Here is a 24514-nt window from a genome sequence, read left to right as displayed (position 1 = left end):
GTTAATGGAAGGAGAGAGGTGCATCCTCTGGTGTGTGTCGGGGTGTCTAAGTGCAGGGTTGACAACAGACAAGAATGTACAGTGACCAGCCTGGGCCTACTGGTATTCACTGCAGTCTTTCCCCAACAGTACGGTCTCTACTCTGCCTTCATGGGATGCTTCGTGTATTTCTTCCTGGGCACCTCCCGGGACGTGACTCTGGGCCCCACGGCTATCATGTCTCTCCTGGTGTCCTTCTACACCTTCCGTGAGCCTGCCTATGCTGTGCTGCTTGCCTTCCTGTCTGGCTGTATCCAGCTGGCCATGGGACTCCTGCATTTGGGTAAGACTCTGCCTTCCTGCTGTGCGGAGTGGCTTCAGGCTGCTGCTCCTGGGGCACCAGGCCCTCTCAGGTTGCTGTGCTGTGCATCTCTGTATACAGGGGCCGGGCAGCCTCCATCTCTACTGTGTTCTGCACAGGGACCAGAAACGTTGCAGCCCCAGAGCCTAGACCTTTCCTGCCTTCCAAAAGTGGTGTCCCGGTTAGGGTTTTACTGCTGTGAACAGACACCATGACCAAGCAAGTCTTATAAAGGACATATAATTGGGGCTGACTTACAGGCTCAGCCGTTCAGTCCATTATCATCAAGGTGGGAACATGGCATCATCCAGACAGATGTGGGGCTGGAATAGCTTAGAGTTCCACCTTTTGCTCAAAAGGCAGCGAGGAGACTGGCTTTCAGGCAGCTAGGATGAGGGTTTTAATGTCCAAGCCCACAGTAGCACACCCACTCCAATGAGGCCACACCCACAAATAGTGCTACTTCCTGGGCTAGGCATGCTCAAACCACCACAGACGGCTCACAGTCAAGAGTGTGTACACTTGGCAGAGGACCTGGGTTCACTGCAGTCACATGGGCAACTCAGAACCAATAGAGGCTCAAGTTTCATGGGATCTGGCATCCTCTCCTGGCCTCTGTTCACACCTGTACGCACAGTGCACATAAATACACAGAGGAACATACACAAACACACACACACACACACCATAAATTTTTAAAAAAATAGCCCGGTGGTGGTGGCTCATGCCTTTAATCCCAGCACTTGGGAGGCAGAGGCAGGTGGATTTCTGAGTTCGAGGCCAGCCTTGTCTACAAAGTGAGTTCCAGGACAGCCAGGGCTACACAGAGAAACCCTGTCTCAAAAAAAAAAAAAAAAGAAAGAAAGAAAGAAAGAAAGAAAGAAAGAAAGAAAGAAAGAAAGAAAGAAAGAAAGGAAGGAAGGAAGGAAGGAAGAAAAGAGAAGAAAAGAAAAGAAAAAAGAAAAGAAAAAGAAAAAAATAAAAAAAAATAAATCTTTAGGGCTGGAGAAATGGCTCAGAGGTTGAGAGCACTCTTCCAGAGGTCTTGAGTTCAAATCCCAGCAACCACATGGTGGCTCACAACCATCTGTAATGAGAACTGGTGCCCTCTTCTGACATGCAGATATATATGCAGAACACTGTGTATAAAATAATAAATAAATAAATAAAATGAATCTTTAGAAAAAATGTCCCTCAAATAAGAAAAAAATTTATATATATATATATAAAATAATGACCCAAGCATCATGCCAGCCGTCAGTCCTAGCTGCAGTGGATGCCCAGCCCCGGGGCCACACGCACCCCTTCCCCTGAAGGGAGTGGATTAGCTGTCTCACTCCTTTCTCTTGCCCACAGGGTTCCTGCTGGACTTCATCTCCTCCCCTGTCATTAATGGCTTCACGTCCGCTGCCAGCATCACTATTGGCTTTGGACAGATCAAGGTAGGCACAGCGTCCCTTGGACTCTGCCCCTGTGGTTGCTGCCACATGCTTGGGAGTAAGACCAAGACAGGTCACGCTGGATGGGGCCTGCGGCCGTGTGGTCACCATGGAGGAGGAGCACATGTTGCTCCTGGGGTCTCCTCTCTGGAGAATGACCTTCCTGAGGGAGGTGTAGACATACGCTCAGGTTTCCCAGAGGGCAGTCTGGGGCCGCTGTACCCTGGCTGTATTGTGTCTGTGCCTAGGTGCCTGGCGCGTTTCTGCCCCATCTTTCCGACCAACTCCTCAGGAGACCCGTGGCTGCCAGTCAGCTGCCAGGCTCCAGCAGTAAGTCCTGTCCCAGATCTGAGCTCAGTGCAGGGCTTTGCTGCTGTGGTCTCTCCTGCTCCATGTCCTGTTTGCAGCTGTTTGTAAGATAGATACACAAAGTGCTACAACTCAGTCTTCAGTTACCCAAGGGTAGAATTTACTTTCCCTGCTGCCAGCCCTCAAGGACAGTTCTGTGGTGTAAAGTGTCCCTGCAGCCAGCACGCATGTGCAGAGTGGAACCGAACTCTGTCCTGCACTCCGTGGCTTGTGCCCCTCGTGGCACACTGAGGGCCACGCCCCTGGCTAGTGACTCTGTGTCACTGTCTCATATCTCCCCGAGGCCAGGGGCTGCTCTACCTCTCTGTGAGGGCTGGGAATTGTAGGATAGGAGTATGGGTATGTGTATGCGGTGGCTGGCTTTTTTTTTCTTTCTTTTTTTCCCACCCCAATTGCAAGGTACCAGGTCAGACCTTCACGTATCTAACTCCCAGCACACACCAGACCCCTAGGACCCCTAGATAACAAGTTTGTTGTTGAGTCTGCTTTAAAACAAGCAAGCAACTTAGCAAGGTGTGTGTGTGTGCAAGTGTGTGTGTAGGAGGAGTCACGTACACATGTTGGGGTGTGCCGGTGTCTTTTTCAGGAGGCCCTGTCTTTATTTGGAAAGCAACTTAATTCAATTTTAGTACATAAGTAGGGTGTGTTTTTATTTTTCCCTTCCCTTGTGAGAATTGAATGGTCTCTTGTGGGATCTTAATGCCAACAGGTGGATCCTTCTCTGTACCCCATTTTGCAATCCTAGCTGCCCACCTGGTTTTAAAAAATGTGATTAGGGGCTGGAGAGATGGCTCAGCGGTTAAGCGCACCAACTGCTCTTCTGGAGGCCCTGAGTTCAACTCCCAGCAACTGCATGGTGCCTCACAGACATCTGTAATGGGATCCAATGCCCTCTTCTGATATGTCTGAAGATAGCTATAGTGTACTCATATAAAATAAATAAATAAATAAATAAATCTTAAAAACAAAACAAAACAAAGCATGATTAGATGGTGACCTGCCACCCTCTAGCCAGGTTGCATGGTCAGGACACGAGTCCCCTGAGACCCTGCTTACTTGTCCAGAGTTCCACACCTCAGTATTTGCAACAGTGTCAGGCTAGCACAGCGTGTCACCCCTCCTCCCGCCCCTAACCTCAAGTGACAAAAAACAAAACCGGGGATCAGAGCCCCTTCTCCTGAAGTCAGTACCCAGCTTGAAGCCATGCCTGCCCATGGTGTGTGCACAAGGTGTTGTGGAGTCTCACACGGTGTTGTGGAGTCTCACACGGTGTTGTGGAGTCTGATTTTTCCTTCTGGTTGGTGTGGGTGGTACTACAAGTGACAGCCATGACTCGGGGCCAGTGTCTAACCACAGGGCTGCAGAGCGGGTTTTAACTGGCCCTCGGTCTATATTAAGATAACTCCACTGTCCTGGCTTCAGGGCCTTTAGGCATCATCTGGCAGTCTCCTGGGAGCCCTGATATAGCCCTGGGGATTGCGGGTCCAGCATGGGACTCCAGGGGTTCTCCTGATGGAGAGAGAGGGAGAGGCAGGGGAGAGTGTGTGAGGAGCTGGCCTCTGGTGGGCGGTCATCTGATGAGGGTTCTTCTCTTTGAACAGAACCTGCTGGGACTGCAGAACATCCCCCGGCAATTCTTCCTCCAGGTGTACCACACCTTCCTCCACATCGGCGAGACCAGGTACCCGGCACCTTTTCTCCTTCCTTCCAGACCCTCTCGCCACCCCCACCTTCACCCCCATCCAGGTGACATTTGTTCTTTCTCACATGGACTCTTGGGAGCAGAGCTGTTCTGTCACCCTGCAGCAAGTTACACACGCAGACACCCAGGCCAGGCCAGACCCAGAGTCGGCAGCATTGTAGCGAGGGTCTGGGCAGTGTCTCTCTTCTGAAGCTCTTAATGAGCCACAGACACAGCACCAAGAGCTGATGGGGGTAGAGGGCAGTGGGCAGGACCAGTGAGCCAAGGAGAGAGCTGGGGGACCCCACAGGAAGGAGGCCCTTCCTCGGGAGAGTTAAATACCCACACCATCAGACCAGTGGAAGCCATGGTGAATAGCCTTTTCCTTACGCCAGAAAGTATCTGGATAGCCACCCAAGCTCAGGGCAGTCTGCTGAGCTCCCCAGAGTCTGAAAGTAGTGGCAGGGTGCTTCCTATCTGCGCCCTTCCCCAGGCAGGGGAGTAAGACTGGTTATTTTTCACAGTCCTTCAGATAGTGCAGTGGGCAGGGTGTCACTCACTGACTATGTAGTCCGAAGGTCTCCAAACCCCTTGGGAACAGACTAAGCACCCATCGGGCTAGAGGACTCGTGACTGGAAAAAAAAACAAATGGGTCAATAGTCCAGTAACCGTGGTGATGAGGGGCCCTCCCACCTCGAAGCCCTCACAGGGGTGTGTCCTTCCCTGGCCAGAGTAGTTCGGAAATAGAATAGATTATTCTGAAGGTAGAAAGTGTGGCAGGGAGCGAGACTTGCAGCAAAAGTTATACTCTTGTCTGTGATCCTGTCGTCTGGGATGCTGAGGCAGGAGGATTACAAGTTCAAGGACTGCTTGAGCTGTATAGAGAAACCCAGGCTCAGTAAAAGGAAAGGGCAGTGATAAACTGAGTCCATGCTGATTGCCCACCTCCTACCTTCCCCCTCTCTCCCACCATTCCCTTTTCCCCCCTTTCCTACCCACTTCCCTCTTGGTCCCCCGTTCCCCTTCCTTCTGCACCTCCCCACCCCGCCTTCTCGGCTCCAGGGTGGGCGACGCCGTCCTGGGACTGGCCTGCATGGCGCTGCTGCTTGTGCTGAAGCTTATGCGGGAACACATGCCTCCTCCCCATCCCGAGATGCCCCTAGGCGTGAAGTTCAGCCGTGGGCTGGTGTGGACGGTCGCAACAGGTGCGGAGACCTGCTGGCAGAAGAGCCAGTTCCACAGCGGTTTGCTGTGGGCAGGGCCGTGGACGGGGCTGTGGGCATAGGGGTTTCCCACCCATGAGCTGAAGATGGGGGCTGCAGAGAGTTTTCAGGCCTAGATGGTGACATTAGGGTTCATGGCTGTCATTGCAGTGGGGACGCTGTTGCTGCCATCTGGTGGACAGAGACTAGAGGTCCACTGTGGGATGGGCGCCTCTGCAGAGAGTCGGTAGCTCAAATAGCATCAGAAAAAAAATCAAGTCCCACAGAGACCAACCAACTCTGGTTCGTCTTTTGTTTTGTTTTGTTTATAGAATGATCGCTACTTTTAAAAACATTTAAGTTTTTTTTGTTGTTTTTTTTTTGGATTTTTGGTTTTTTTGAGACAGGGTTTCTCTGTACAGCCCTGGCTGTCCTGGAACTCACTCTGTAGACCAGGCTGGCCTCGAACTCAGAAGTCCACCTGCCTCTGCCTCCCAGAGTGCTGGGATTACAGGCGTGCACCACCACCACCTGGCCTTAAGTTTTTATGTGTGAGTGTTTTGCCTGCATGTATGTCCATGTACCATGTTCATGCACTGCCCACAAAGGCCAGAAGAGGGCGTCATATCCCCCAGAACTGGAGCCATAGACAGCTGTTAGGGGCCCCGTGGGTGTTGAGAACTGAATCTGGGTCCTCTGGAAGAGCAACCAGTGCTCTTAACCTTTGAGCCATCTCTCCAACCTCCTTTAAAATGTTTTAATTTATTCTTTGACACTTTCATACATTTATACAATGTATCTTGATCACATTCTCTCTCCTCCCTCTCATGACTGCCTCCAGCTCATCCCCTCCCACAATCACTTTTTTTAAACAAGTCACTGAGTCTACTTAGTGCTGCATACAATCCACAGCTGCAGGGCTCTCTGCTGGAGCATGCGCAGACTCCCCGGAGACCACGTGATGGAATAGTGACTGGCTTGATCCCTGAGTTTGAGGCCAGCCTCGTCTACACAGTGAGTTCCAGGATAACTAGGGCTACACAGAGAATCCCTGTCTCAAACAAACAAACAAACAACCCATACAAGCAAGCAAATTTCGTTTATTGAGACCTGTGTGCCTTCTAGACCGTGATGTGGCCATGGCCGTCAGGGACAGCACGTGTGGAGATCAGTGGACAACTTGCAGACGTTGGTTCTCTGGCCTTCAGACTTAGTGGCAAGTGCCTCTAACCACTGAGCCATCTCTATAGCCCTAGGCTTCTGTATTTTTGTCAGTTTCTTTTCTGTTCCTTAATTATTGAGGAAGGAATGTAGACCTCTGACTGTGGTTTGTTTTCCTATCTGGAAGTTGTCTGAATTGTCTATCACTAGGGACATGAACGTGTAAGACTTGTTGTTACTTGTTTCTTTTTCTTTCTTGAAATACCCTCTGCTCTACTGTTTCTCTGTAAGGTGAGATTTTTGTGGACATCAGGAGAAATGCGGTTTGTTTTTAAGCCCTATTTTTTTTAAAAAAAAATATTTATTTATTTATTATATGTAAGTTCATGGTAGCCGTCTTCAGATACTCCAGAAGATAGAGTCAGATCTCATTATGGATGGTTGTGAGCTACCATGTGACAGCTAGGATTTGAACTCAGGACCTTTGGAAGAGCAGTCAGTGCTCTTAACCGCTGAGCCATCTCTCCAGCTCCTTTTAGCCCTATTGTTGCAGAAAGTTTTAATCCCAATAGAGGGTTTCTATCCTACCTTTGACCATTTAGTTCACAGATAAAAGACACACACAACCTTTATTATTTATAATAAGCCTCAAACAGCACAAGAGCTGGGCAGATGCCTACCCTTGTGCTGTTAGAATCTTCTTTCCTATCTACTCTGCTTCATCTGGTCTGCTCTTAGCTCCGATTGGCCAGCCCCAGGGCCATGTTTTCCTACCTCATCACCGGTGGTGTCTCTCCTCTCCTCCTCCTCACCTTCTCCTCTCTCTTGGTTCTCCTCAGACAGCACTCCTAGGCTCAAGAAGCCTAAAACCCACCTACTCTTCTCTGCCTAGCCATTGTCTGTCCGCTTCTTTATCCGCCAATCAGAAGTAAGTGAGGCAAGGTCACATAGAGTCACTTGGGTCTATATTTGGGACGCTCTCCTCTCTGGGCAACCAGGTCTTAAGGAACCAGTATTAGCATTAGAATACAAGCACCATCACCAACCTATACATTTTCCCATTTTGTCCAATAAAAAGGTTGTTTCTCTTATGGTAACTAACAATACATAGTAGGAACTAATTTGAAATGATTATAAAAATTATTAAGAATGAATTACAGCCGGGCGGTGGTGGCGCATGCCTGTAATCCCAGCAGTCTGGGAGGCAGAGGCAGGCGGATTTCTGAGTTCGAGGCCAGCCTGGTCTACCAAGTGAGTTCCAGGACAGCCATACAGAGAAACCCTGTCTTGAAAAAACCAAATCCAAAAAAAAAAAAAAAAAAGAATGAATTACATAATCCCATAATCCCAGCACTTGGGAGGCAGAGGTAGGCGGATTTCTGAGTTCAAGGCCAGCTTGGTTTACAGAGTGAGTTCCAGGACAGCCAGGGCTACACAGAGAAACTCTGTCTGGGGGGGTGGGAGGGAAAAAAAAAGAATGAATTACATTTAAAAGTCCGATCTACTTGTATTTTGTAACTTAAATGAGGTATTTGACTAGCTATCCTATCTTGATGAGTTAGAATTTTTGTCTGTTTTTTTAATCTTAACCTGTATTACCATCCTAAAGATATCTTTTTAAATCCTAAACAACTTTAGTTTACTTGTGAGGCTGTAACTATCTACCTAGTCTTCAACCCTGTCAGAGATTTGAGAAGGAATAAATATTATTTGAGTGTGCAGGAAGTGCAGGGACACAACTTCCAAAAATCATAGAAATGACAGACATAGCTTGCCACCTGGGCAGTGCCCAGTATTCCATATAACATTGGAGCATCTATCTTCAACCTTCTGGCCCTGAGCATCTGACAGACCTTAAGTGAAGCAGGAATTTCGAGGGACTAACTTGCTCTGTCTTGGCAGAGCTCAGCAGTCAGCTGTCCTGTATCTGTTGTCCTTTTTGGACAGCATTCTGTCTGCAGATAAAGTTAGAGCATTTCTTGCCCAGTGGCAAGCTTGCCACTGTTGAAGCAAGTCCACACAGAGGCACTGATGCCCATCACCTTCCTTGAAGTGGAATGGGGGCACTGTCAGGAGCAGAACTATCTCATAGCCAGAAGATCTTTTTTAAAAATTATTTATTTATTGTATGTATATGTCAGTACACTGTCTTCAGGCACACCAGAAGAGGGCATCAGAACCCATTACAGATGGTTGTGAGCCACCATGTGGGTGCTGGGAATTGAACTCAAGACCTCTGCAAGAGCAGTCAGTGCTCTTAACCGCTGAGCCATCTCTCCAACCCCAAGAGGATCTTTTAATAATGAAATGACTTTAAAAAAAAAAAAGGCCGGGCAGTGGTGGTGCACGCCTGTAATCCCAGCACTCTGGGAGGCAGAGGCAGGCGAATTTTTGAGTTTGAGGCCAGCCTGGTCTACAGAGTGAGTTCCAGGACAGCCAGGGCTACACAGAGAAACCCTGTCTCGAAAAAAACTAAATAAAAAAAAATTGCCTGTCTCCAGCTACCTATGATCTGTACAAGCCCAGGTATATATTTCTGTGATAACCCTAACTCATATCCAATAGACTATGAGTTTGATTGACTCTCAACTTGTTGGGGTTTTTTTATTTTTTAAATATTTATTTATTTATTTTATGTCTAGGAGTACACTGTAGCTGTCTTTAGACACACCAGAAAGGTGTGAACCACCATGCTGTGAGCCATCATGCGTTGCTGGGAGTTGAACTCAGGACCTCTGGAAGATCAGTCAGTGCTCTTAACCGCTGACCCATCTCTCCAGCCAAGCCCCAACTATCAACTTGTTAATCGTCCTAAACAGTTTGGAATAGTAGCTATTAAAAGGACTGGGATTAAACCTTGTATTTTAAATGAGTTGCCTAGGCACAATGCGTACCAAAGAGTAACAAAATCAATCTTAAATTCTGTATCAATACACAAAGATTTATACCAATGAAAACCCTAAACCTGTATCAATATACAAAGTTCTGTGCCAGTGTAAGGAAATATAACTTCAACTCTGCATCAAAATCTCTACCAATGTGAGATTGTGGTCTACAATGCTTTTAAGAGTAGATTTAATAACCCATCTCTATTTGTCTAATTTCTGATGACATTACTGTACCCTATGGCAGTCTCGGCCTTGTTCTGGTTGAAATTTGTGCCGTTCACATCTCTAGCGTCCATGGGTGTGGCCTCTGCTGAGCTGTGCTGTGAGTCTTTGTCTTTTTGGGTCCTACCCTTGTCTTGGATTGAGCACTTTGTCTCCCCTGTTACCTTTGTTGGCTGATTAGAGCCGTCTTGTGTATGTTTGCCTAAAGGTTGTGCTTCATGAAGGTGTGGCCTTGTTGGAGTAGGTGTGCCACTGTGGGTGTGGGCTCTAAGACTCTCATCCTAGCTGCCAGGAGTCTTCTGCTAGCAGCCTTCAGATGAAGATGTAGAACTTGCAGCATGTCCAGCCCCATGCCTGCCTGGATGCTGCCCTGCTCCCACCTTGATGATAATAGACTGACTGAGCCTGTAAGCCAGCCCCAACTAAATGTTGTTTTTATCAGAGTTACCTTGGTCATGGTGTGTGCTCACAGCAGGAAATCGCTGACTAAGTCACGGTTCTTCAGGGTTTGAGGATCTTGTGCTTCTTGTCGCAGGGTGACAGGGTAATTTCACTCGGTTCTTTTCCTGCTGATGTCTGTGACCGTACATCCCCCCTCCCCCGTGTGTACTGTAAAGCCCATATAAAGATGTTGGGAGCTGGGCGGTGGTGGCTCACACCTTTAATCCCAGCACTTGGGAGGCAGAGGCAGGTGGATTTCTGAGTTCGAGGCCAGCCTGGTCTACAGAGTGAGTTCCAGGACAGCCAGGGCTACACAGAGAAACCCTGTCTCGAAAAAAAAAATGTTGGGAGCTGTTACTACTTCTCCTTTAGACCTGTCTGCTTTTAAGGAGCCCTGCACGTTAAGGAGAAAGTCACTGATATGTGGACACTGTTTCTGGTCCTCTTCAAGCTTCGGAGCCATTCTTGGGTTCTGTGTGGTGGTGCTCCCCTCTGCAGAGAGGCTTCGCTGACACCGCCCTGTGGTGCAGGCTTACTGGTCAGTTCTTTCTGCTTTTTAGGTCTGAATTGGTTTTTATTTTGGCTTGATGTTTAAAGACAGTTTGCTGTGTACAGACTGGGTACTGACGTCTACTTTTTTTCTCTTGATGCTTTAAAGGCTCTGTCTGTGGTCTTCTGGCCTTCATTCTGCACCGCTCCAATGGGAGTGTGCTCCCGTTGTTATCTGCGTTTGACCCTTTTCTCTAATAGTCCATCGGGCTGGAGATGACTCAGCAGTTAAGAGCATGACTCTGAGAGTTAAGTGCTCACTGTGTAGCTGTGCCTCCTCCCAGCTCATGCCCACGGTTATTCAGGCTGAGTCTCCCAGTATGCGGGTGTGTGTGTGTGTGTGTGTGTGTGTGTGTGTGTGTGTGGAGTTGGAGGGTTATGGAAGGGTATTATCCCTTGGCTGTGACCTGCAGTGACTCAGTTATCTTAATCTCCTCATGAAGACTAGGTCTCGGCTGCTGGGCAGTGATGGCAGATGTGATGCCTTCTTCTGGCGTGTCTGAAGGCAGCTATAGTGTACTCACTAAGACTAGGTCTCAGGGCTGAGATGGCTCAGCAGTGAAGAACACTCATTGCTCTTGCAGAGTTCTGTGTTTAATCACCAGCATCCTCACAGTGGTTTGGAACTGTCTATAGCTCCAGTTTGGGGGGGATCTTTTTAAAGATTTACTTATGTATTATATTTAAGCACACTGTAGCAGAAGAGGGCATTAGATCTCATTACAGATGGTTATGAGCCACCATGTGGTTGCTGGGATTTGAACTCAGGACCTTGGGAAGAGCAGTCAGTGCTCTTAACCGCTGAGCCACCTCTCCAGCCCCTTGGGGGGATCTTTTGACCTCAGGCTCCAGGTGCTTACATAGTATACACACACACACACACACACACACACACACACACACACACACGCACACACACACATGTGCGCGCGGCATGCATGAAATAAATAAGTTTTCAAAAATCAAAACAGACTGGGGCTCACCAGTCTTTTCCCCTTATGCCCCAGCTCGCAACGCCCTGGTGGTCTCCTTCGCGGCCTTGATTGCTTACGCCTTTGAGGTGACAGGGTCCCACCCTTTCGTTCTGACTGGAAAGATCGCCGAGGGGCTCCCTCCTGTGCGGGCCCCACCCTTCTCCGTGACCACAGACAACAAGACCATCTCGTTCTCTGAGATGGTGCAGGTGAGCGGATGCAGAGCCAGCAGTGTGGCTGGAGCTGAGGCGACCCCTGGGCCCACTCCTCAGGAAGGGAAGTGGAGAAGAGACCAAATAGGACAACCTCAGGATAGCCCTTTGCCAGGTCCCACTTCCTCTCCAGTGTAAATTCCTGTAGCCGCCAGTGCTTCTCTCCGTTAGCTGTCAAGAAGGCATATCCTACTGTGGCAGGTGTCTGCTTGGCCAGAGCCTTCCTAAGCACAGGAGGATGGCTCAGTGACCTTCTCCCCTCAGGACATGGGGGCCGGACTGGCTGTGGTGCCTCTGATGGGCCTCCTGGAGACCATTGCTGTGGCCAAATCCTTCGGTGAGATGCCCGTAACTCCACCCCTCCCCTCCCACGTCTCCCGCCAGCTCACCGCCTCCTGGTTTGTTTGTCTATTCCGATCTTTGACATCAGAACTTTAATGCAAGTGATGCATGTGCGTGTTTCAAAATGAGTAGGGGCAGAGGGAGCAGTGGACATCTGTAACCTAGAATACAGAAGGCATCACGGGCTGGAAGAGGGCCAGCATATCCCAGCCGCTCTCAGAGTACAGTCCGTGCAAGGACACAACCCTCCTAACTCCCAGAGTCGGACAGAGCACACTCAGAGCACACTCGGTGCACTGTCCAACGGCTCTAGAGTGAGGAGCCCCATCAGCTTGCCCTGTGTGGACACGTGAGGCCCTGCTGTGGAGCCCTCGCTGGTTTCCTCTCCTACCATGCGGTGCTGAACATGATGTTCGATAAATGGGAATGAGATGCACATTAAGGACCATCTCCTTCCCCTGCACAGCCTCAACAGCGCGCGCTGGCCGTTGATAACAATGATGTCAGACCAGGAAGCAGTGAAGTGTGTTATAATTGTTTTTAGTGTAATTTGTTGAATTGAAAAGAATTTAAGATTTATTATATTTTAAGCGTGTATGTGTGTGTGCATGTGTGTGTCTATGTGGGTGTACATGAATGTGTACATGTGTGTTTGTTCATTGTGCATGTGTGCACGTGTGTGTGTGTGTGTGTGTGTGTGTGTATGAGTTCAGAGGCCAGAAGAAAGAATCAGACCCCATAGAACTAGAGCTGCTTTATTTATTTGTTGTTTAATATCAGAGCAAACGATGTAGCCTTGACTGGTGTGGAGCTGACACTAGACCAGGATGGCCTTGAACTCACAGAGATCTGTCTCTCTGCCTGGGATTTAAATGAGCCACCGCATCCAGCTGATAAGTTCTAGTTTAATCAGGAGTAATGGCTGGACTTTAATCTTCAACTTTTTAGTACTTACCTCACAAAAGTCCTATTAATTTGACCCCTTGTTTTCTCACGTTGGCTCAGTACATATCGGGTCTTGGTCTTGCCTTTCCAAGGCAGGCTCTTAAATCCCTCACTTGACCCAAGTCCGCAGTTCTTACAGCTCCGCATTATCAGTGTCTGGGTGTCTGTTCTAATCTGTAAACACAGCGGGTCCTCTTTGCTATGGGTACAGGCTGATTCTGAGGCTAAAACCCAGATAGCATGATAACTCTAATTTAAGGCAAGATGTCACAGCGTCAAAATGAATAAAATATCACGAAATAAAAGAAAAAAAACCCAGATATAAGGCTTGGAGTGAGGCTCGGTAGTGCAGCATTGGCTAACGTGCAAGGTCCGGGTCCCACCCCCAGCAATGCACGCCATCTCCAGCGAAAATAATAGGAAAGTTTCAAAGCTCCGTACATCGTGCTTCCTGCTTGGACCTGGTTGTGCCTGGAATAAATTCCCTCTCCAGCAGTCCAGAACTTTGTGCCTTACCCAAGTCAGACACTCTCTAATATTTATTTATTTTCTGGACATCGTTTCCTACCTCTTATACCTAAGTACTAAGAGGTAGAGGCAGACCCTTCATGAGTTCAAGGCTAGCCTGAACACCTGCTGCTGCTTTGGGTTTGTAAGCATTTCCTAGTGTGAACTTGTCCCCGCAGCCAAGATCCATGTGTAACTAGTTCTTGCATATCAGTGACAGCGACTGCACTGTCCTTTCTCTTTAGCTTCTCAGAATAACTACCGCATTGATGCCAACCAGGAACTGCTGGCCATGGGTAAGACCCGTTCTGTTCCCGGTGCCTGTGTGTCTGTCTGATTGCATCGGGTGTGTTTGTGTGTGTGTATGGGGGAGGGAGTTTTGGAATAACAGGTTGGACTTGTTCTCATGCGTCCAGTCAGCTCCATGTAGCCCCTTCTCTGTGAACGCCGCACCCTGTTCTGTGCCCCAAAGAGAGCTGGCGGGAGCAGCCAGGTAGACTCCAGGCGGGGCGCCTTTCCCCAGACGAGCATGGGATAAGGGGGCCCAGGACGTTACTTCTACCTTTTCCCAGTAGACCCTCCTTCCAGGCAAGGACTCATGGGACAGTGAGGGCTCAGGTGGGCCACTGGGCTTAGCTGCACTTTCTTTTATCCCTACAGACTAACTTACATACTGATACGATTTGAAAGAACACTAAAAATCTTTTTGTTTTAAAGATTTTTTTTATGTGTGCACATTCATGTGTATGTGTGTGTATGTACAACGTGGGTCAGAAGGTGTGGGTTTCCCTTGAACTGGAGTTGCAAACAGTTATTAGCACCCTGTGCTAGGAATATAGAACCTGTGTCCTCTGCAAGAACAACAAGTGCTCTTAACAACTGAGCCACTGCATCAGCCCCACACTAAGAATCTTAAATTTGATAATGGTACTGGTTTTGTTTTGGGTTTTTGGGGGGGGGTGGTTTTTAAATTTTTATGTTTTTGGTTTTTTGAGACAGGGTTTCTCTGTCCTGAAACTCACTCTGTAGACCAGGCTACCCTCCAACTCAGAAATCCACCTGCCTCTGCCTCCCAAATGCTGGGATTAAAGGCGTGCGCCACCACTGCCCTGCTGGTCTTAAATGTCATGGGACCCGTGTGTACCGCCTGCTCCTCTCCCCTATGTGAATGCCCATATGCACCTGGAGATGCCACAGACTTCAACAGATTTGCCCCCAACCTACGACCACCAGGGGGCAGTGTGACCCTGTGTGATCCAGTGTAGCCTGCTGTCACTGTCCAGTCTCTGCCAAGCAGCCCTGGCCCTTTATTCTCAAAGGTCTTGGCTTGGCTCTGTGGCCCAAGAGAAGCTGGTACTTAAGGAAGTCCCAGTCTTTGGGGCTTTTTCTCATTTTTCTGTGAGTCTACCAAGCCTTCGAAGGACCCTTGGTCAGCCCAGCCTGGCTGTGGACATTGGGGACAGAAGAAGGGAGATTTTACAGGAATTGGGGTTGTGGATAGATATTTTCACGCTCAGTAATAAATGGTGCATATTAGGGAATGCGAAATAACCCACCCACCGTGTCTGAGGAGCCACTGGCAGCTATTGCTGCTGGAGACAGAGAGTCATTTTTCTCTGATGGTGCAGCTGTCCGTGCTCCACCTGGGACTAAAGGTGCGTGGTGTGCCACCACCGCCCTGCCCAGCCTTTGCTTTTTTTTTTTTTTTTTTTTTGGTTTTTGTTTGTTTGTTTGTTTTTTGTTTTTTTGATTTGGATTTTTTCAAGACAGGGTTTCTCTGTGTAGCTCTGGCTGTCCTGGAACTGACTCTGTAGACCAGGCTGGCCTCGAACTCAGAAATCCGCCTGTCTCCGCCTCCCAGAGTGCTGGAATTACAGGCATGCAACACCACCGCCCGGCTCAGCCTTTGCTTTTTGAGACAAGGTCTCGGGTAGCCCAGGCTGGCTGTGAGCTGAGAATGATTTGAACCTGGAGCGGTCTGTTCCTACTTCCTGAGTGCAAGATCACAGGCGTGGCTACCATGCCCCATGTATTCTAAGTTTACACCTGCCCTTTAGGATAGCGACTGACTTCCTTACACTTAGTGCTAAGGACGTTCCGAGTGTAGGTCTTGAACCTGTAGTCGCCAGATTAGATCACTGTGAAGATTCCTGTGTGGGATGGATATTGAGCAGGCAGAACGTGGTAGGTGTAGGCCAAGATCTTAGTTCTTGGGTCCCAACAAGGCAGTCGTATGGCTTTCATGGAATATGGTGTCTCCTGGGAGGTCATCATGCTGGCCTTGCCCTTCAGTGCCTTAGCTTGAGTTGGCATTCATAGCAGCCACATCTCAGGTGCACTCTTAGCCACAGCCCTCCCTGGGAGGTGGATGTCCTCTCCATGGTTACTGATAGTACCTCTCCATGGTTACTGATAGCATCTCTCCATGGTTACTGATAGTATTTCTCCATGGTTACTGATAGTATCCTCTCCATGGTTACTGATAGTATCCTCTCCATGGTTACTGATAGTATCCTCTCCATGGTTACTGATAGCATCTCTCCATGGTTACTGATAGTATCCTCTCCATGGTTACTGATAGTATCCTCTCCATGGTTACTGATAGTATCCTCTCCATGGTTACTGATAGCATCTCTCCATGGTTACTGATAGCATCTCTCCATGGTTACTGATAGTATCTCTCCATGGTTACTGATAGCATCTCTCCATGGTTACTGATAGTATCTCTCCATGGTTACTGATAGTATCCTCTCCATGGTTACTGATAGTATCCTCTCCATGGTTACTGATAGTATCTCTCCATGGTTACTGATAGTATCTCTCCATGGTTACTGATAATATCCTCTCCATGGTTACTGATAGTATCCTCTCCATGGTTAATGATAGTATCCTCTCCATGATTACTGATAGCATCTCTCCATGGTTACTGATAGTATCTCTCCATGGTTACTGATAGTATCCTCTCCATGGTTACTGATAGTACCTCTCCATGGTTACTGATAGCATCTCTCCATGGTTACTGATAGTATCTCTCCATGGTTACTGATAGTATCCTCTCCATGGTTACTGATAGTATCTCTCCATGGTTACTGATAGTACCTCTCCATGGTTACTGATAGTATCCTCTCCATGGTTACTGATAGTATCCTCTCCATGGTTACTGATAGTACCTCTCCATGGTTACTGATAGTATCTCTCCATGGTTACTGATAGTATCCTCTCCATGGTTACTGATAGCATCTCTCCATGGTTACTGATAGCATCTCTCCATGGTTACTGATAGCATCTCTCCATGGTTACTTATAGTATCCTCTCCATGGTTACTGATAGTATCTCTCCATGGTTACTGATAGTATCTCTCCATGGTTACTGATAGTATCTCTCCATGGTTACTGATAGTATCTCTCCATGGTTACTGATAGTATCCTCTCCATGGTTACTGATAGTATCTCTCCATGGTTACTGATAGTATCTCTAAGGAACCATGAGGCTTGAGCCAGATCTACTTTAAACTTAGAATACATGGAGCATGGTAGCCATGCCTGTGATTTCAGGAAGTAGGAACAGACTGCTCTAGGTTCAAGTCATTCTCAGCTCATGGCCAGCCTGGGCTACCTGAGACCTTGTCTCAAAAACAAAGGCTGGGTACACCACACACCTTTAGTCCCAGCACTCAGGAGGCAGAGGCAGGCGGATCTCTGTGAGTTCAAGGCCCGCCTGGTCTACAGAGCAAGTTTTGTTTGTTTGTTTGGTTGGTTGGTTGGTTTTTTTGAGATAAGATTTCTCTGTATAGCCCTGGCTGTCCTGGAATTCACTCTGTAGACCAGGCTGACCTCAAACTCAGAAATCCACCTGCCTCTGCCTCCCAGAGTGCTGGGATTAAAGGTGTGCGCCACCATTGCCAGGCTACAGAGCAAGTTCTAGCGCAGCTAGGACTATACAGAGAAACCCTGTCTCAAACAATAACAAAAGCAAAAATGCTGAATTAGAGACAGAGTTAGAAAGCTATACTCCAGGGTAGGGAATGCGATAAAGATTTGGTTGCTCTCCCTGGACAAGCACGGGCTGAGGGGCCCTGGGTCCTCTCTCCATCTTCCCCAGTGCGGTCCTGTGTTTGACTCCCCCCTTCCCTGCCTAGAGTTCCTGCCCCTCCTGGTTAACTCTTCTCTCCCCAGGCCTCACCAATGTGCTGGGCTCCCTCGTCTCCTCTTACCCAGTCACCGGCAGCTTTGGGCGGTGAGTAGCCATGGTCTTTCTTCTCCGTGCATTTAGGGTTAGCAGGGTCCAAAGACTCTTTCCCCCTTAGTTATATTTAACATTTTCCTCCTCTTCTTCTTTCTTCTCCCCCTCCTCCCCTTCCCTCTTCTCCTCTTCCTCCTTCTCCCCCCACCCTCTTCACCTCCTCTTCCTCCTCCCTGTTTGTCCATGAGGCATTCTAAAGACCTTTGGAAAGCTGTGAGCATGTCCACAGCAAGGCAGGTTACACCCGCCCCTCAGGATAGCGCCTGGCATCTCTGCCCTGCATTTAGCGGTACGTGCTCCTGGCCCATCAAGTCCTCCGGGCATGCTGGTACCTGAGTTAATTCCAAAAGAAATAGAGGGGAGGCTCTGGCACAGTGACACACATCTTTATTTCCAGCACTTGGGAGGCAGAGGCAGGTGGATCTGTGTAAGTGGAGTCAGTTCCTGGGGAGATGTTGGAGAGAGAGGAAGGGGAAGAGAGAGACTGAGAACGGGGATAGGAAGGTCTCCATCTCTGTCCTGAGCATCATTTGGATGCAAGTTTTCCTGAGGTCCAGAAGATGGGCTGGGGGGCTCTGAGGCTGAAGGAGGAGCTATATATTACTGAGCAGAAAACTGAGGATGTGGGGGGCAGAAGAGGGGAGATCTTAAAATAGTTCTTCTTGATCAGTGTTTTTCTTATGTATCATTATGTGTAAGTACACTGTAGCTGTCTTCAGACACTCCAGAAGAGGACATCAGATCCCATTACAGATGGTTGTGAGCCACCCTGCAGTTGCTGGGATTTGAACTCAGGACCTCTAGAAGAGCAGTCAGTGTTCTTAACCACTGAGCCGTCTCTCCAGCCCCAGAACGGTGTTTTTCATACTTAGTAATAAATAGTATGTATTAGGGAAAGCAAGACAGCCCACCCATCCCTAGCTGAAGAGCTGTTGGCTGCTAATGGCTGCCAGGGGTTGGGGAGTCGTTTTCTTCAGTGGTGTGGCCAATGGCCAGTTGCCAGCATTGAGGTAACAGACCCACACCCGGGCTCACGCAGGAATCCCTGATTAACGGAACCCTGAGGAAGAGGAAGGGACACTAGGAATGGGGGTGGGTGGCAAGATAAAAACTCAAACAAAACAACCAGGGAGATTGTCCCAGTCATCAGCAGATGACTCACTCATGTCATTCTGCTGAGGGGGCCCAGGCACCTGGTGTCAACTCCACAGGCCCTCACCTCCACCTCAGGTTTCATGGAAGGTCAGCCCCTGAGTGAGGCCAGACCGCTCCCCTCTCAGCCGTGTGTGTGTGTGTGTGTGTGTGTGTGTGTGTGTGTGAGGGTGTGAGGGTATGAGGGTGGGGGATTGATGGATTGACGGATTTCTCCCTGCTGTCTTCCAGGACAGCTGTGAATGCCCAGACAGGGGTGTGTACCCCGGCAGGAGGCCTGGTGACTGGTGAGCTCCACTCCCTCCCCTTCTTTACCCAGGGCACCTATGGTAGAAATGGTGGAGGAGGGGGAGCCCATAGTTCTCTGACCATGTATGGCGTTCCTACCAAGTCTGTGTGGGTCCATAATTGTCCAGTGGATAACCAGGCTCCTCCGTCCCTCCAATGAGGCTGTGTCGTTGGGTGCTGGCCGGTGGGTACCTGCCCCCAGGTGACCTGCCACCCCCACAGGTGTGCTGGTGCTGCTGTCTCTGGACTTCTTGACCTCCCTCTTCTACTACATCCCCAAGTCTGCACTGGCCGCCGTCATCATCACTGCTGTGGCCCCGCTCTTTGACGTCAAGATCTTCGGGAGGCTCTGGCGTGTTCAGAGTGCGTACGCAAAGCAGGTGGCTCTGAGGGGGGTGTCTGGGGGTGCCGAGGGCACCCTTTGTTATCCCTCACGGCCTGCAGCCCCACTGTGGGCTGGAGCTGTGGCACTCTGGTAAACTCAGAGACACACAAAAAGCTGGAAATGGTGAGATGGCTGCTCAGAGGAGCTGGGCTTCCACACAGTCAGCTGAGCCAGCTCTCTCGCTACAGGCAGACTGCAGCGTTTCCCCAACTCGGTGTCCTCATCCTCCCCTCCCCCACCTTTCTCTTCCTGTGGGTGGGTGACCGCAAGGCTCCACATAATAGTCTCTCAGTCTCCCCGTGTCCTGGCCTGAGGGCCCCTCACCCAGTGGTTCCTTTAACAGATCCAAGGTTAACTTTCCCTTCTTCCTAGTTGGGATGTAATCAGGTATAGGTGTGGTCAGTGGTTTTGTGTCCCAGGTTTCTTCTTTAGGACAGCCTTGAAGTAGATCAGTGAAGGTGAGTGGAATTGATATTCTCCTAGGAAACTGGGACTCCATGAAGGGCGGGGGCCGCCTCGGTTGCCACATCAGAGGTGGAACCCCAGGCTGAGTCCATGTGCCCAGGGCAAGAAATCCTCTGGGTCTCCTGGAGTCGCAAGACACACCACACACCACACACACTGAAAACACACACATACACACTCACCCTCCCACACACCATGGCACAGACACACACACAGACATACACACCATACCATAGACACACCACACACAGAAACACTCACATATTATACCATAGACACACACCCAGACATACACCACACCACACACACATACCATATCACAGACACACATCACACACACACACACACACACACACACACATTCACCCCTCCAAGCATGACACATACACACATACACACACAGAGACATACTCACATACTGCACTACAGACACAAGCCACACACACACCATACAAACACATAATGCACACAGGCACACACAGCATATGGACACACCACACACATACCATGCCACATATACACAGACACACATAACACACCACAGACAGAAACACTCACCGCACCATAGATACACATACCCAGATACACACCACAACACACACACTCACACACACATACCATATCACACACACACATATCACACACACACCACACAAACACATAATGAATACAGAGACACACAGATATACACAGCACATGGACACACCACACACACACACACACACACACAAACACTTCTCTCTGTATCCTTTCCCTGGATTCTCTGATGAGCCTCCCTGACACCTACCTGACCAGAGGCTGGAAGGCTGAGATGGGCAGGCAGGTCCTAGCCTGGTAGACAGAGACCCAACAGCTACAACCCACACCTTCTATTCCTGTGACCAGACCTTCCTCTAGGGTGCTTTAGGGCTCTGGCCACCTCTCTGAACCCCAGGAGAAGCTAAGTGGCTGTCCACTGGGCCGTGGGGCTCAGTGAGCAGGGGTGGGATGAGGGTTACCCCTGAATCAATTCTCGTCCTAGGACTGGATCTGCTGCCACTCTGTGTGACATTCCTGCTGTCCTTCTGGGAGATCCAGTACGGCATCCTGGCTGGGACCCTGGTGTCTTTGCTCATTCTCCTGCACTCTGCCGCTCGGCCCAAGACCCAGGTAGGCTCAGAGCAGGGAGAGTGTGGGTGGGAATCCCCAGCCCCCACCCTCCTTGCTTGCTGTAGCTCTCCTGAGGGAGAGCATGTTCTAGCTCTCCTGAGTGTGAGGTGTTGGGGGCTCTCCTGCTGGCTCCCGCTCCTACTGTACCCCATATGCTAGGCTTGGGTTAGGGGTCCCCCCTGGTGCAGCGAACGAAGCTTAGAAGACTATCCTGTCTTGTCTGATTTTAACGTTCATCCCGAACCCCCAACCCAGGTGTCAGAGGGACAAATTCTTGTTCTCCAGCCAGCCAGCGGCCTGCACTTCCCTGCCATTGATGCCCTCCGAGAGGCGATGACAAACCGGGCACTGGAAGGTATGTGAGGCAGTCAATATGAGCAGGAAGCAGCACGCACTCCTGCAGTCCCCTACCACAGCCTTGGCACCCTCAACGGTCAGGGAGACATTCACCTGCTTGCTTTCACGGTTGGTTCAGGCGTCTTTGAGTAGTGTCTGCTGCAGATAGGACAGCTCCCACTGGGAGTCCCCTACAGCCTGTCAGTAAGGGCGGTGCTTGCTCCTGTTCTGTCTGGGGAACTGACGTTTAAGGGAACCTGAGAAGGAAGTAGTTTTCTCCAGATACCCATTCTTCCCACCTTGTCCCCTTTGCTGGGCGACAGCCTGGGAACTGATCTCGTGATGGACATTTTTCACCACCGCCACAGCTGCAGAGCCCTGTGGTACACTCTTGGCTTGTCTCCTCAGCATCCCCACCACGTTCCGCGGTTCTGGAGTGCACACATGTCAGCAGTATAGACTACACCGTGATTGCGGGCCTCGGTGAGCTCCTGATGGACTTCCAGAAGAAAGGTGTCGCTCTGGCCTTTGTTGGCTTACAGGTAGGAGAGCCAGGCCACCTTATGAGGAGGGTCCACAGCCTCCCCGGGGCCCCAGGCTAATGTGATCCGTGTGGATACAATGGCACACCTACCTATAGTCCCAGAATGTAGGAGTGTCTTCGTTAGGGTTTCCTGCTGTGAACAGATACCATGACCAAGGCAACTCTTATAAGGACAACAGTTAATTGGGCTGGCTTACAGGTTCAGAGGTTCAGTCAAGTATCATCGAGGCAGGAATGTGACAACGTCCAGGCAGGCATGGTGCTGATGGAGCTGAGAGTTCTACATCTTCATCTGAAGGATGCTAGCAGAATATTGACTTCCAGGCAGCTAGGACTGGGATATTAAAGCCTGTGCCCATAGTGACACACCTATTCCAAAAAGACTACACCTCCTAATAGTGCCACTCCCCGGGCCAAGCATATACAAACCTTCACAAGGAGGCTGAGGCAGGGGTGTTGTTGTGAGTTCAAGTCCAACTTAGGCCTTACATCAGGTAGGTATGAGGCTAGCCTGAGCTACAGAGTTAAGACCCTGTCAAAATAATCAAAACAAAGCAAAAAACACAAGAACTAAAACGAAAAAAATTTAAATTCCAAGTGATGCCTCTGAACCATGGCATCATTGTAAGCACCTCATGTCAGATGACATCATTGTAAGCAACCCGTGTCAGGTGACATCATCGTTAGCACCTGCATCTGGGCTCTCTGCTGGCTGTAGTTCTAACCTGGCAGGCTACCGACCATCTGAATTCATTCAGTGCTGACCCACATATGCTGTCTGTATGCTCAGTGCTGGTGACTTCAGGCCAGGACTCTGGTCCAGGACCATGCTCATGGCCACTGTGCTGTGCTGTGTGCAGAGCTCTCATCCTTATGGGTATTAGAGATTAATGGAGGCATTGTGGAAATGAGAGACCAACCTCTGCAGGGGCAGGGTGCCCTTCAATCAGAGCTGTGGAGGGCAGGGGTCTCTAAGGGCGTGGAGGCTGTGCCCAGGGCGCACCAGCTTTATAAAGAGGACAGCGAAGCTTTGGGGGAGGAAACTTTTACCCATTGCTGTGTTCTGTGTAGTGTCAAGAACAAAGGACATCAGTAGATGTCCCCATGTCTGCACTGGCTTTCTGGTCAGGCAGTTTCTTGTCCCCATGCTGAGTCCGTCCCGGGTTGAGGCTTGTTGTTTTAAACCATTAACCTTTATGGTCACTGGAGACGGTTATTTGTAAGCTCATCTGGCAGGCCCCACCTCTCTCCTCTCCTCCCTCCGCCTTCCTCTGTCCTTTCAAGCTGAAGCTGACTGTGATGGCAGGTGTATGCCTGGCCCAGGGAGTGGCACTATTAGCTCCTGGAAGCCAGTATCCTGCTCTCAGCCTTCAGATAGAGATGTAGAACTCTCAGCTCCTCCAGCCCCACGCCTGCCTGGATGCTGCCATGCTCCCGCCTTGGTGATAACGGACTGAACCTCTGACCCTGTAAGCCAGCCCCAACTAAATGTTTTTATAAGAATTGCCCTTGGTCATGGTGTCTGTTCACAGCAGCAAAACCCAAGCTAAGACACAGCCTCACTGGAACACTCAGGGCATCCAGCTAGGCCGCCCACCACACAGAGCAGAGCCCAGGTACCCTGACCTGTATTAAAGTGTGTATCCATCCTAGGTGCCCGTGCTCCGCACACTGTTGGCCGCTGACCTCAAGGGCTTCCGGTACTTCACCACGCTGGAGGAGGCTGGTGAGTGTGTGGAATATTCTTCATCGAGCTGGGGCAGGGACCTGGCCTCGGGCAGTCCCACCCTTCCTGTTTGGGCACCAGACCCTGGCTGTCTGTCTTGAATAGCATTGAATGGTAGGACCCAGCCTTACGTAGTGCTTTCAGTACTTGATAAAATCCTGTGTGTTTTGCAGAGAAATTCCTGGAACAGGAACCAGGGACTCAGCCCTGCATCATCCATGAAGATGCTGTCCCAGAGCGTAGGGGCTCCCTCCTGAAGTCTCCCTCAGACCCCTGAAGGGCAGCTGGTATAGAAAGGGTTTCTGGAAGGTTCTGTCACCGAGACTTGGAGTCACCTGATAGACTGCACCTGGCAGGACTGAAAGGGTGTTTGTTGCACAGGTGGCTCTGGGGAAGAGCAGGGAGCCATGAGATTCCCAGGGTGTCTCTTTCCTGCTGTCTCCGAGGTGTGAGTATTTGAGGGCTGGGCTGGTTGGACAGTCTTCCAAAGAGAGACAGGGGGACCCATGGCTTCTGGCCTGGGCTGGCAGGGTAAGCTGGCACTTTCTAGATACCAAATACTTTGGAATCAGGCCCTACTGGAGAAGAGTCAGAGAGATTGGGCATCTCAGAGATGTGTCTGACCATGTCATGAAAGCTAATCTGAGCTGAAGAGGTGACCACAGTGTGCCACACAGGGGCAATCTGTTTGAAATCACGTGCTTTTAAACGGAAGTCACTTTGGTGTTTTTGTAAAGCAAAACAAAAAACACTAATGCTTACTTAAAAAAAAAATTCAAGAACTCAACTGAGGTCCCCTGCCCAGGACAGGTGTGTGCACCTGGTGCCGTCTTATGTGAAGAACTGATCCACTCTATTAAGGTGCTTAGTGAACTGTCTTCATGCAGTCATTAATTGTGAATTATTGTGAATTGTGATGATCCATGGCATTAAAATACAAGATTGTTTGTTTTA

General features: G+C 49.6%; 1 protein-coding gene across 5 annotated transcripts in view; it reads left to right on the top strand.

Annotated features, from left to right (window-relative positions):
• The window catches only part of Slc26a11 (solute carrier family 26 member 11), a 26628-nt gene extending 2114 nt beyond the window's left edge, over window positions 1-24514 (top strand). For all 5 annotated transcript variants that reach the window (XM_052194217.1, XM_052194222.1, XM_052194220.1 and 2 more), the window contains exons 3-17: window positions 130-322; window positions 1697-1782; window positions 3750-3829; window positions 4893-5035; window positions 11301-11476; window positions 11744-11816; window positions 13519-13569; window positions 17449-17509; window positions 18899-18954; window positions 19178-19318; window positions 20827-20954; window positions 21210-21309; window positions 21699-21832; window positions 23488-23560; window positions 23734-24514. In XM_052194217.1, the coding sequence (XP_052050177.1) occupies window positions 130-322; window positions 1697-1782; window positions 3750-3829; window positions 4893-5035; window positions 11301-11476; window positions 11744-11816; window positions 13519-13569; window positions 17449-17509; window positions 18899-18954; window positions 19178-19318; window positions 20827-20954; window positions 21210-21309; window positions 21699-21832; window positions 23488-23560; window positions 23734-23837 (1599 nt within the window). In that variant the 3' untranslated portion in view covers window positions 23838-24514. The remainder of the gene's footprint in view (window positions 1-129; window positions 323-1696; window positions 1783-3749; window positions 3830-4892; window positions 5036-11300; window positions 11477-11743; window positions 11817-13518; window positions 13570-17448; window positions 17510-18898; window positions 18955-19177; window positions 19319-20826; window positions 20955-21209; window positions 21310-21698; window positions 21833-23487; window positions 23561-23733) is intronic.

This window comes from Apodemus sylvaticus, chromosome 10, assembly GCF_947179515.1.
Source record: "Apodemus sylvaticus chromosome 10, mApoSyl1.1, whole genome shotgun sequence".
NCBI lineage: Eukaryota > Metazoa > Chordata > Mammalia > Rodentia > Muridae > Apodemus > Apodemus sylvaticus.
This window is presented reverse-complemented; position numbering and strand designations above follow the sequence as displayed.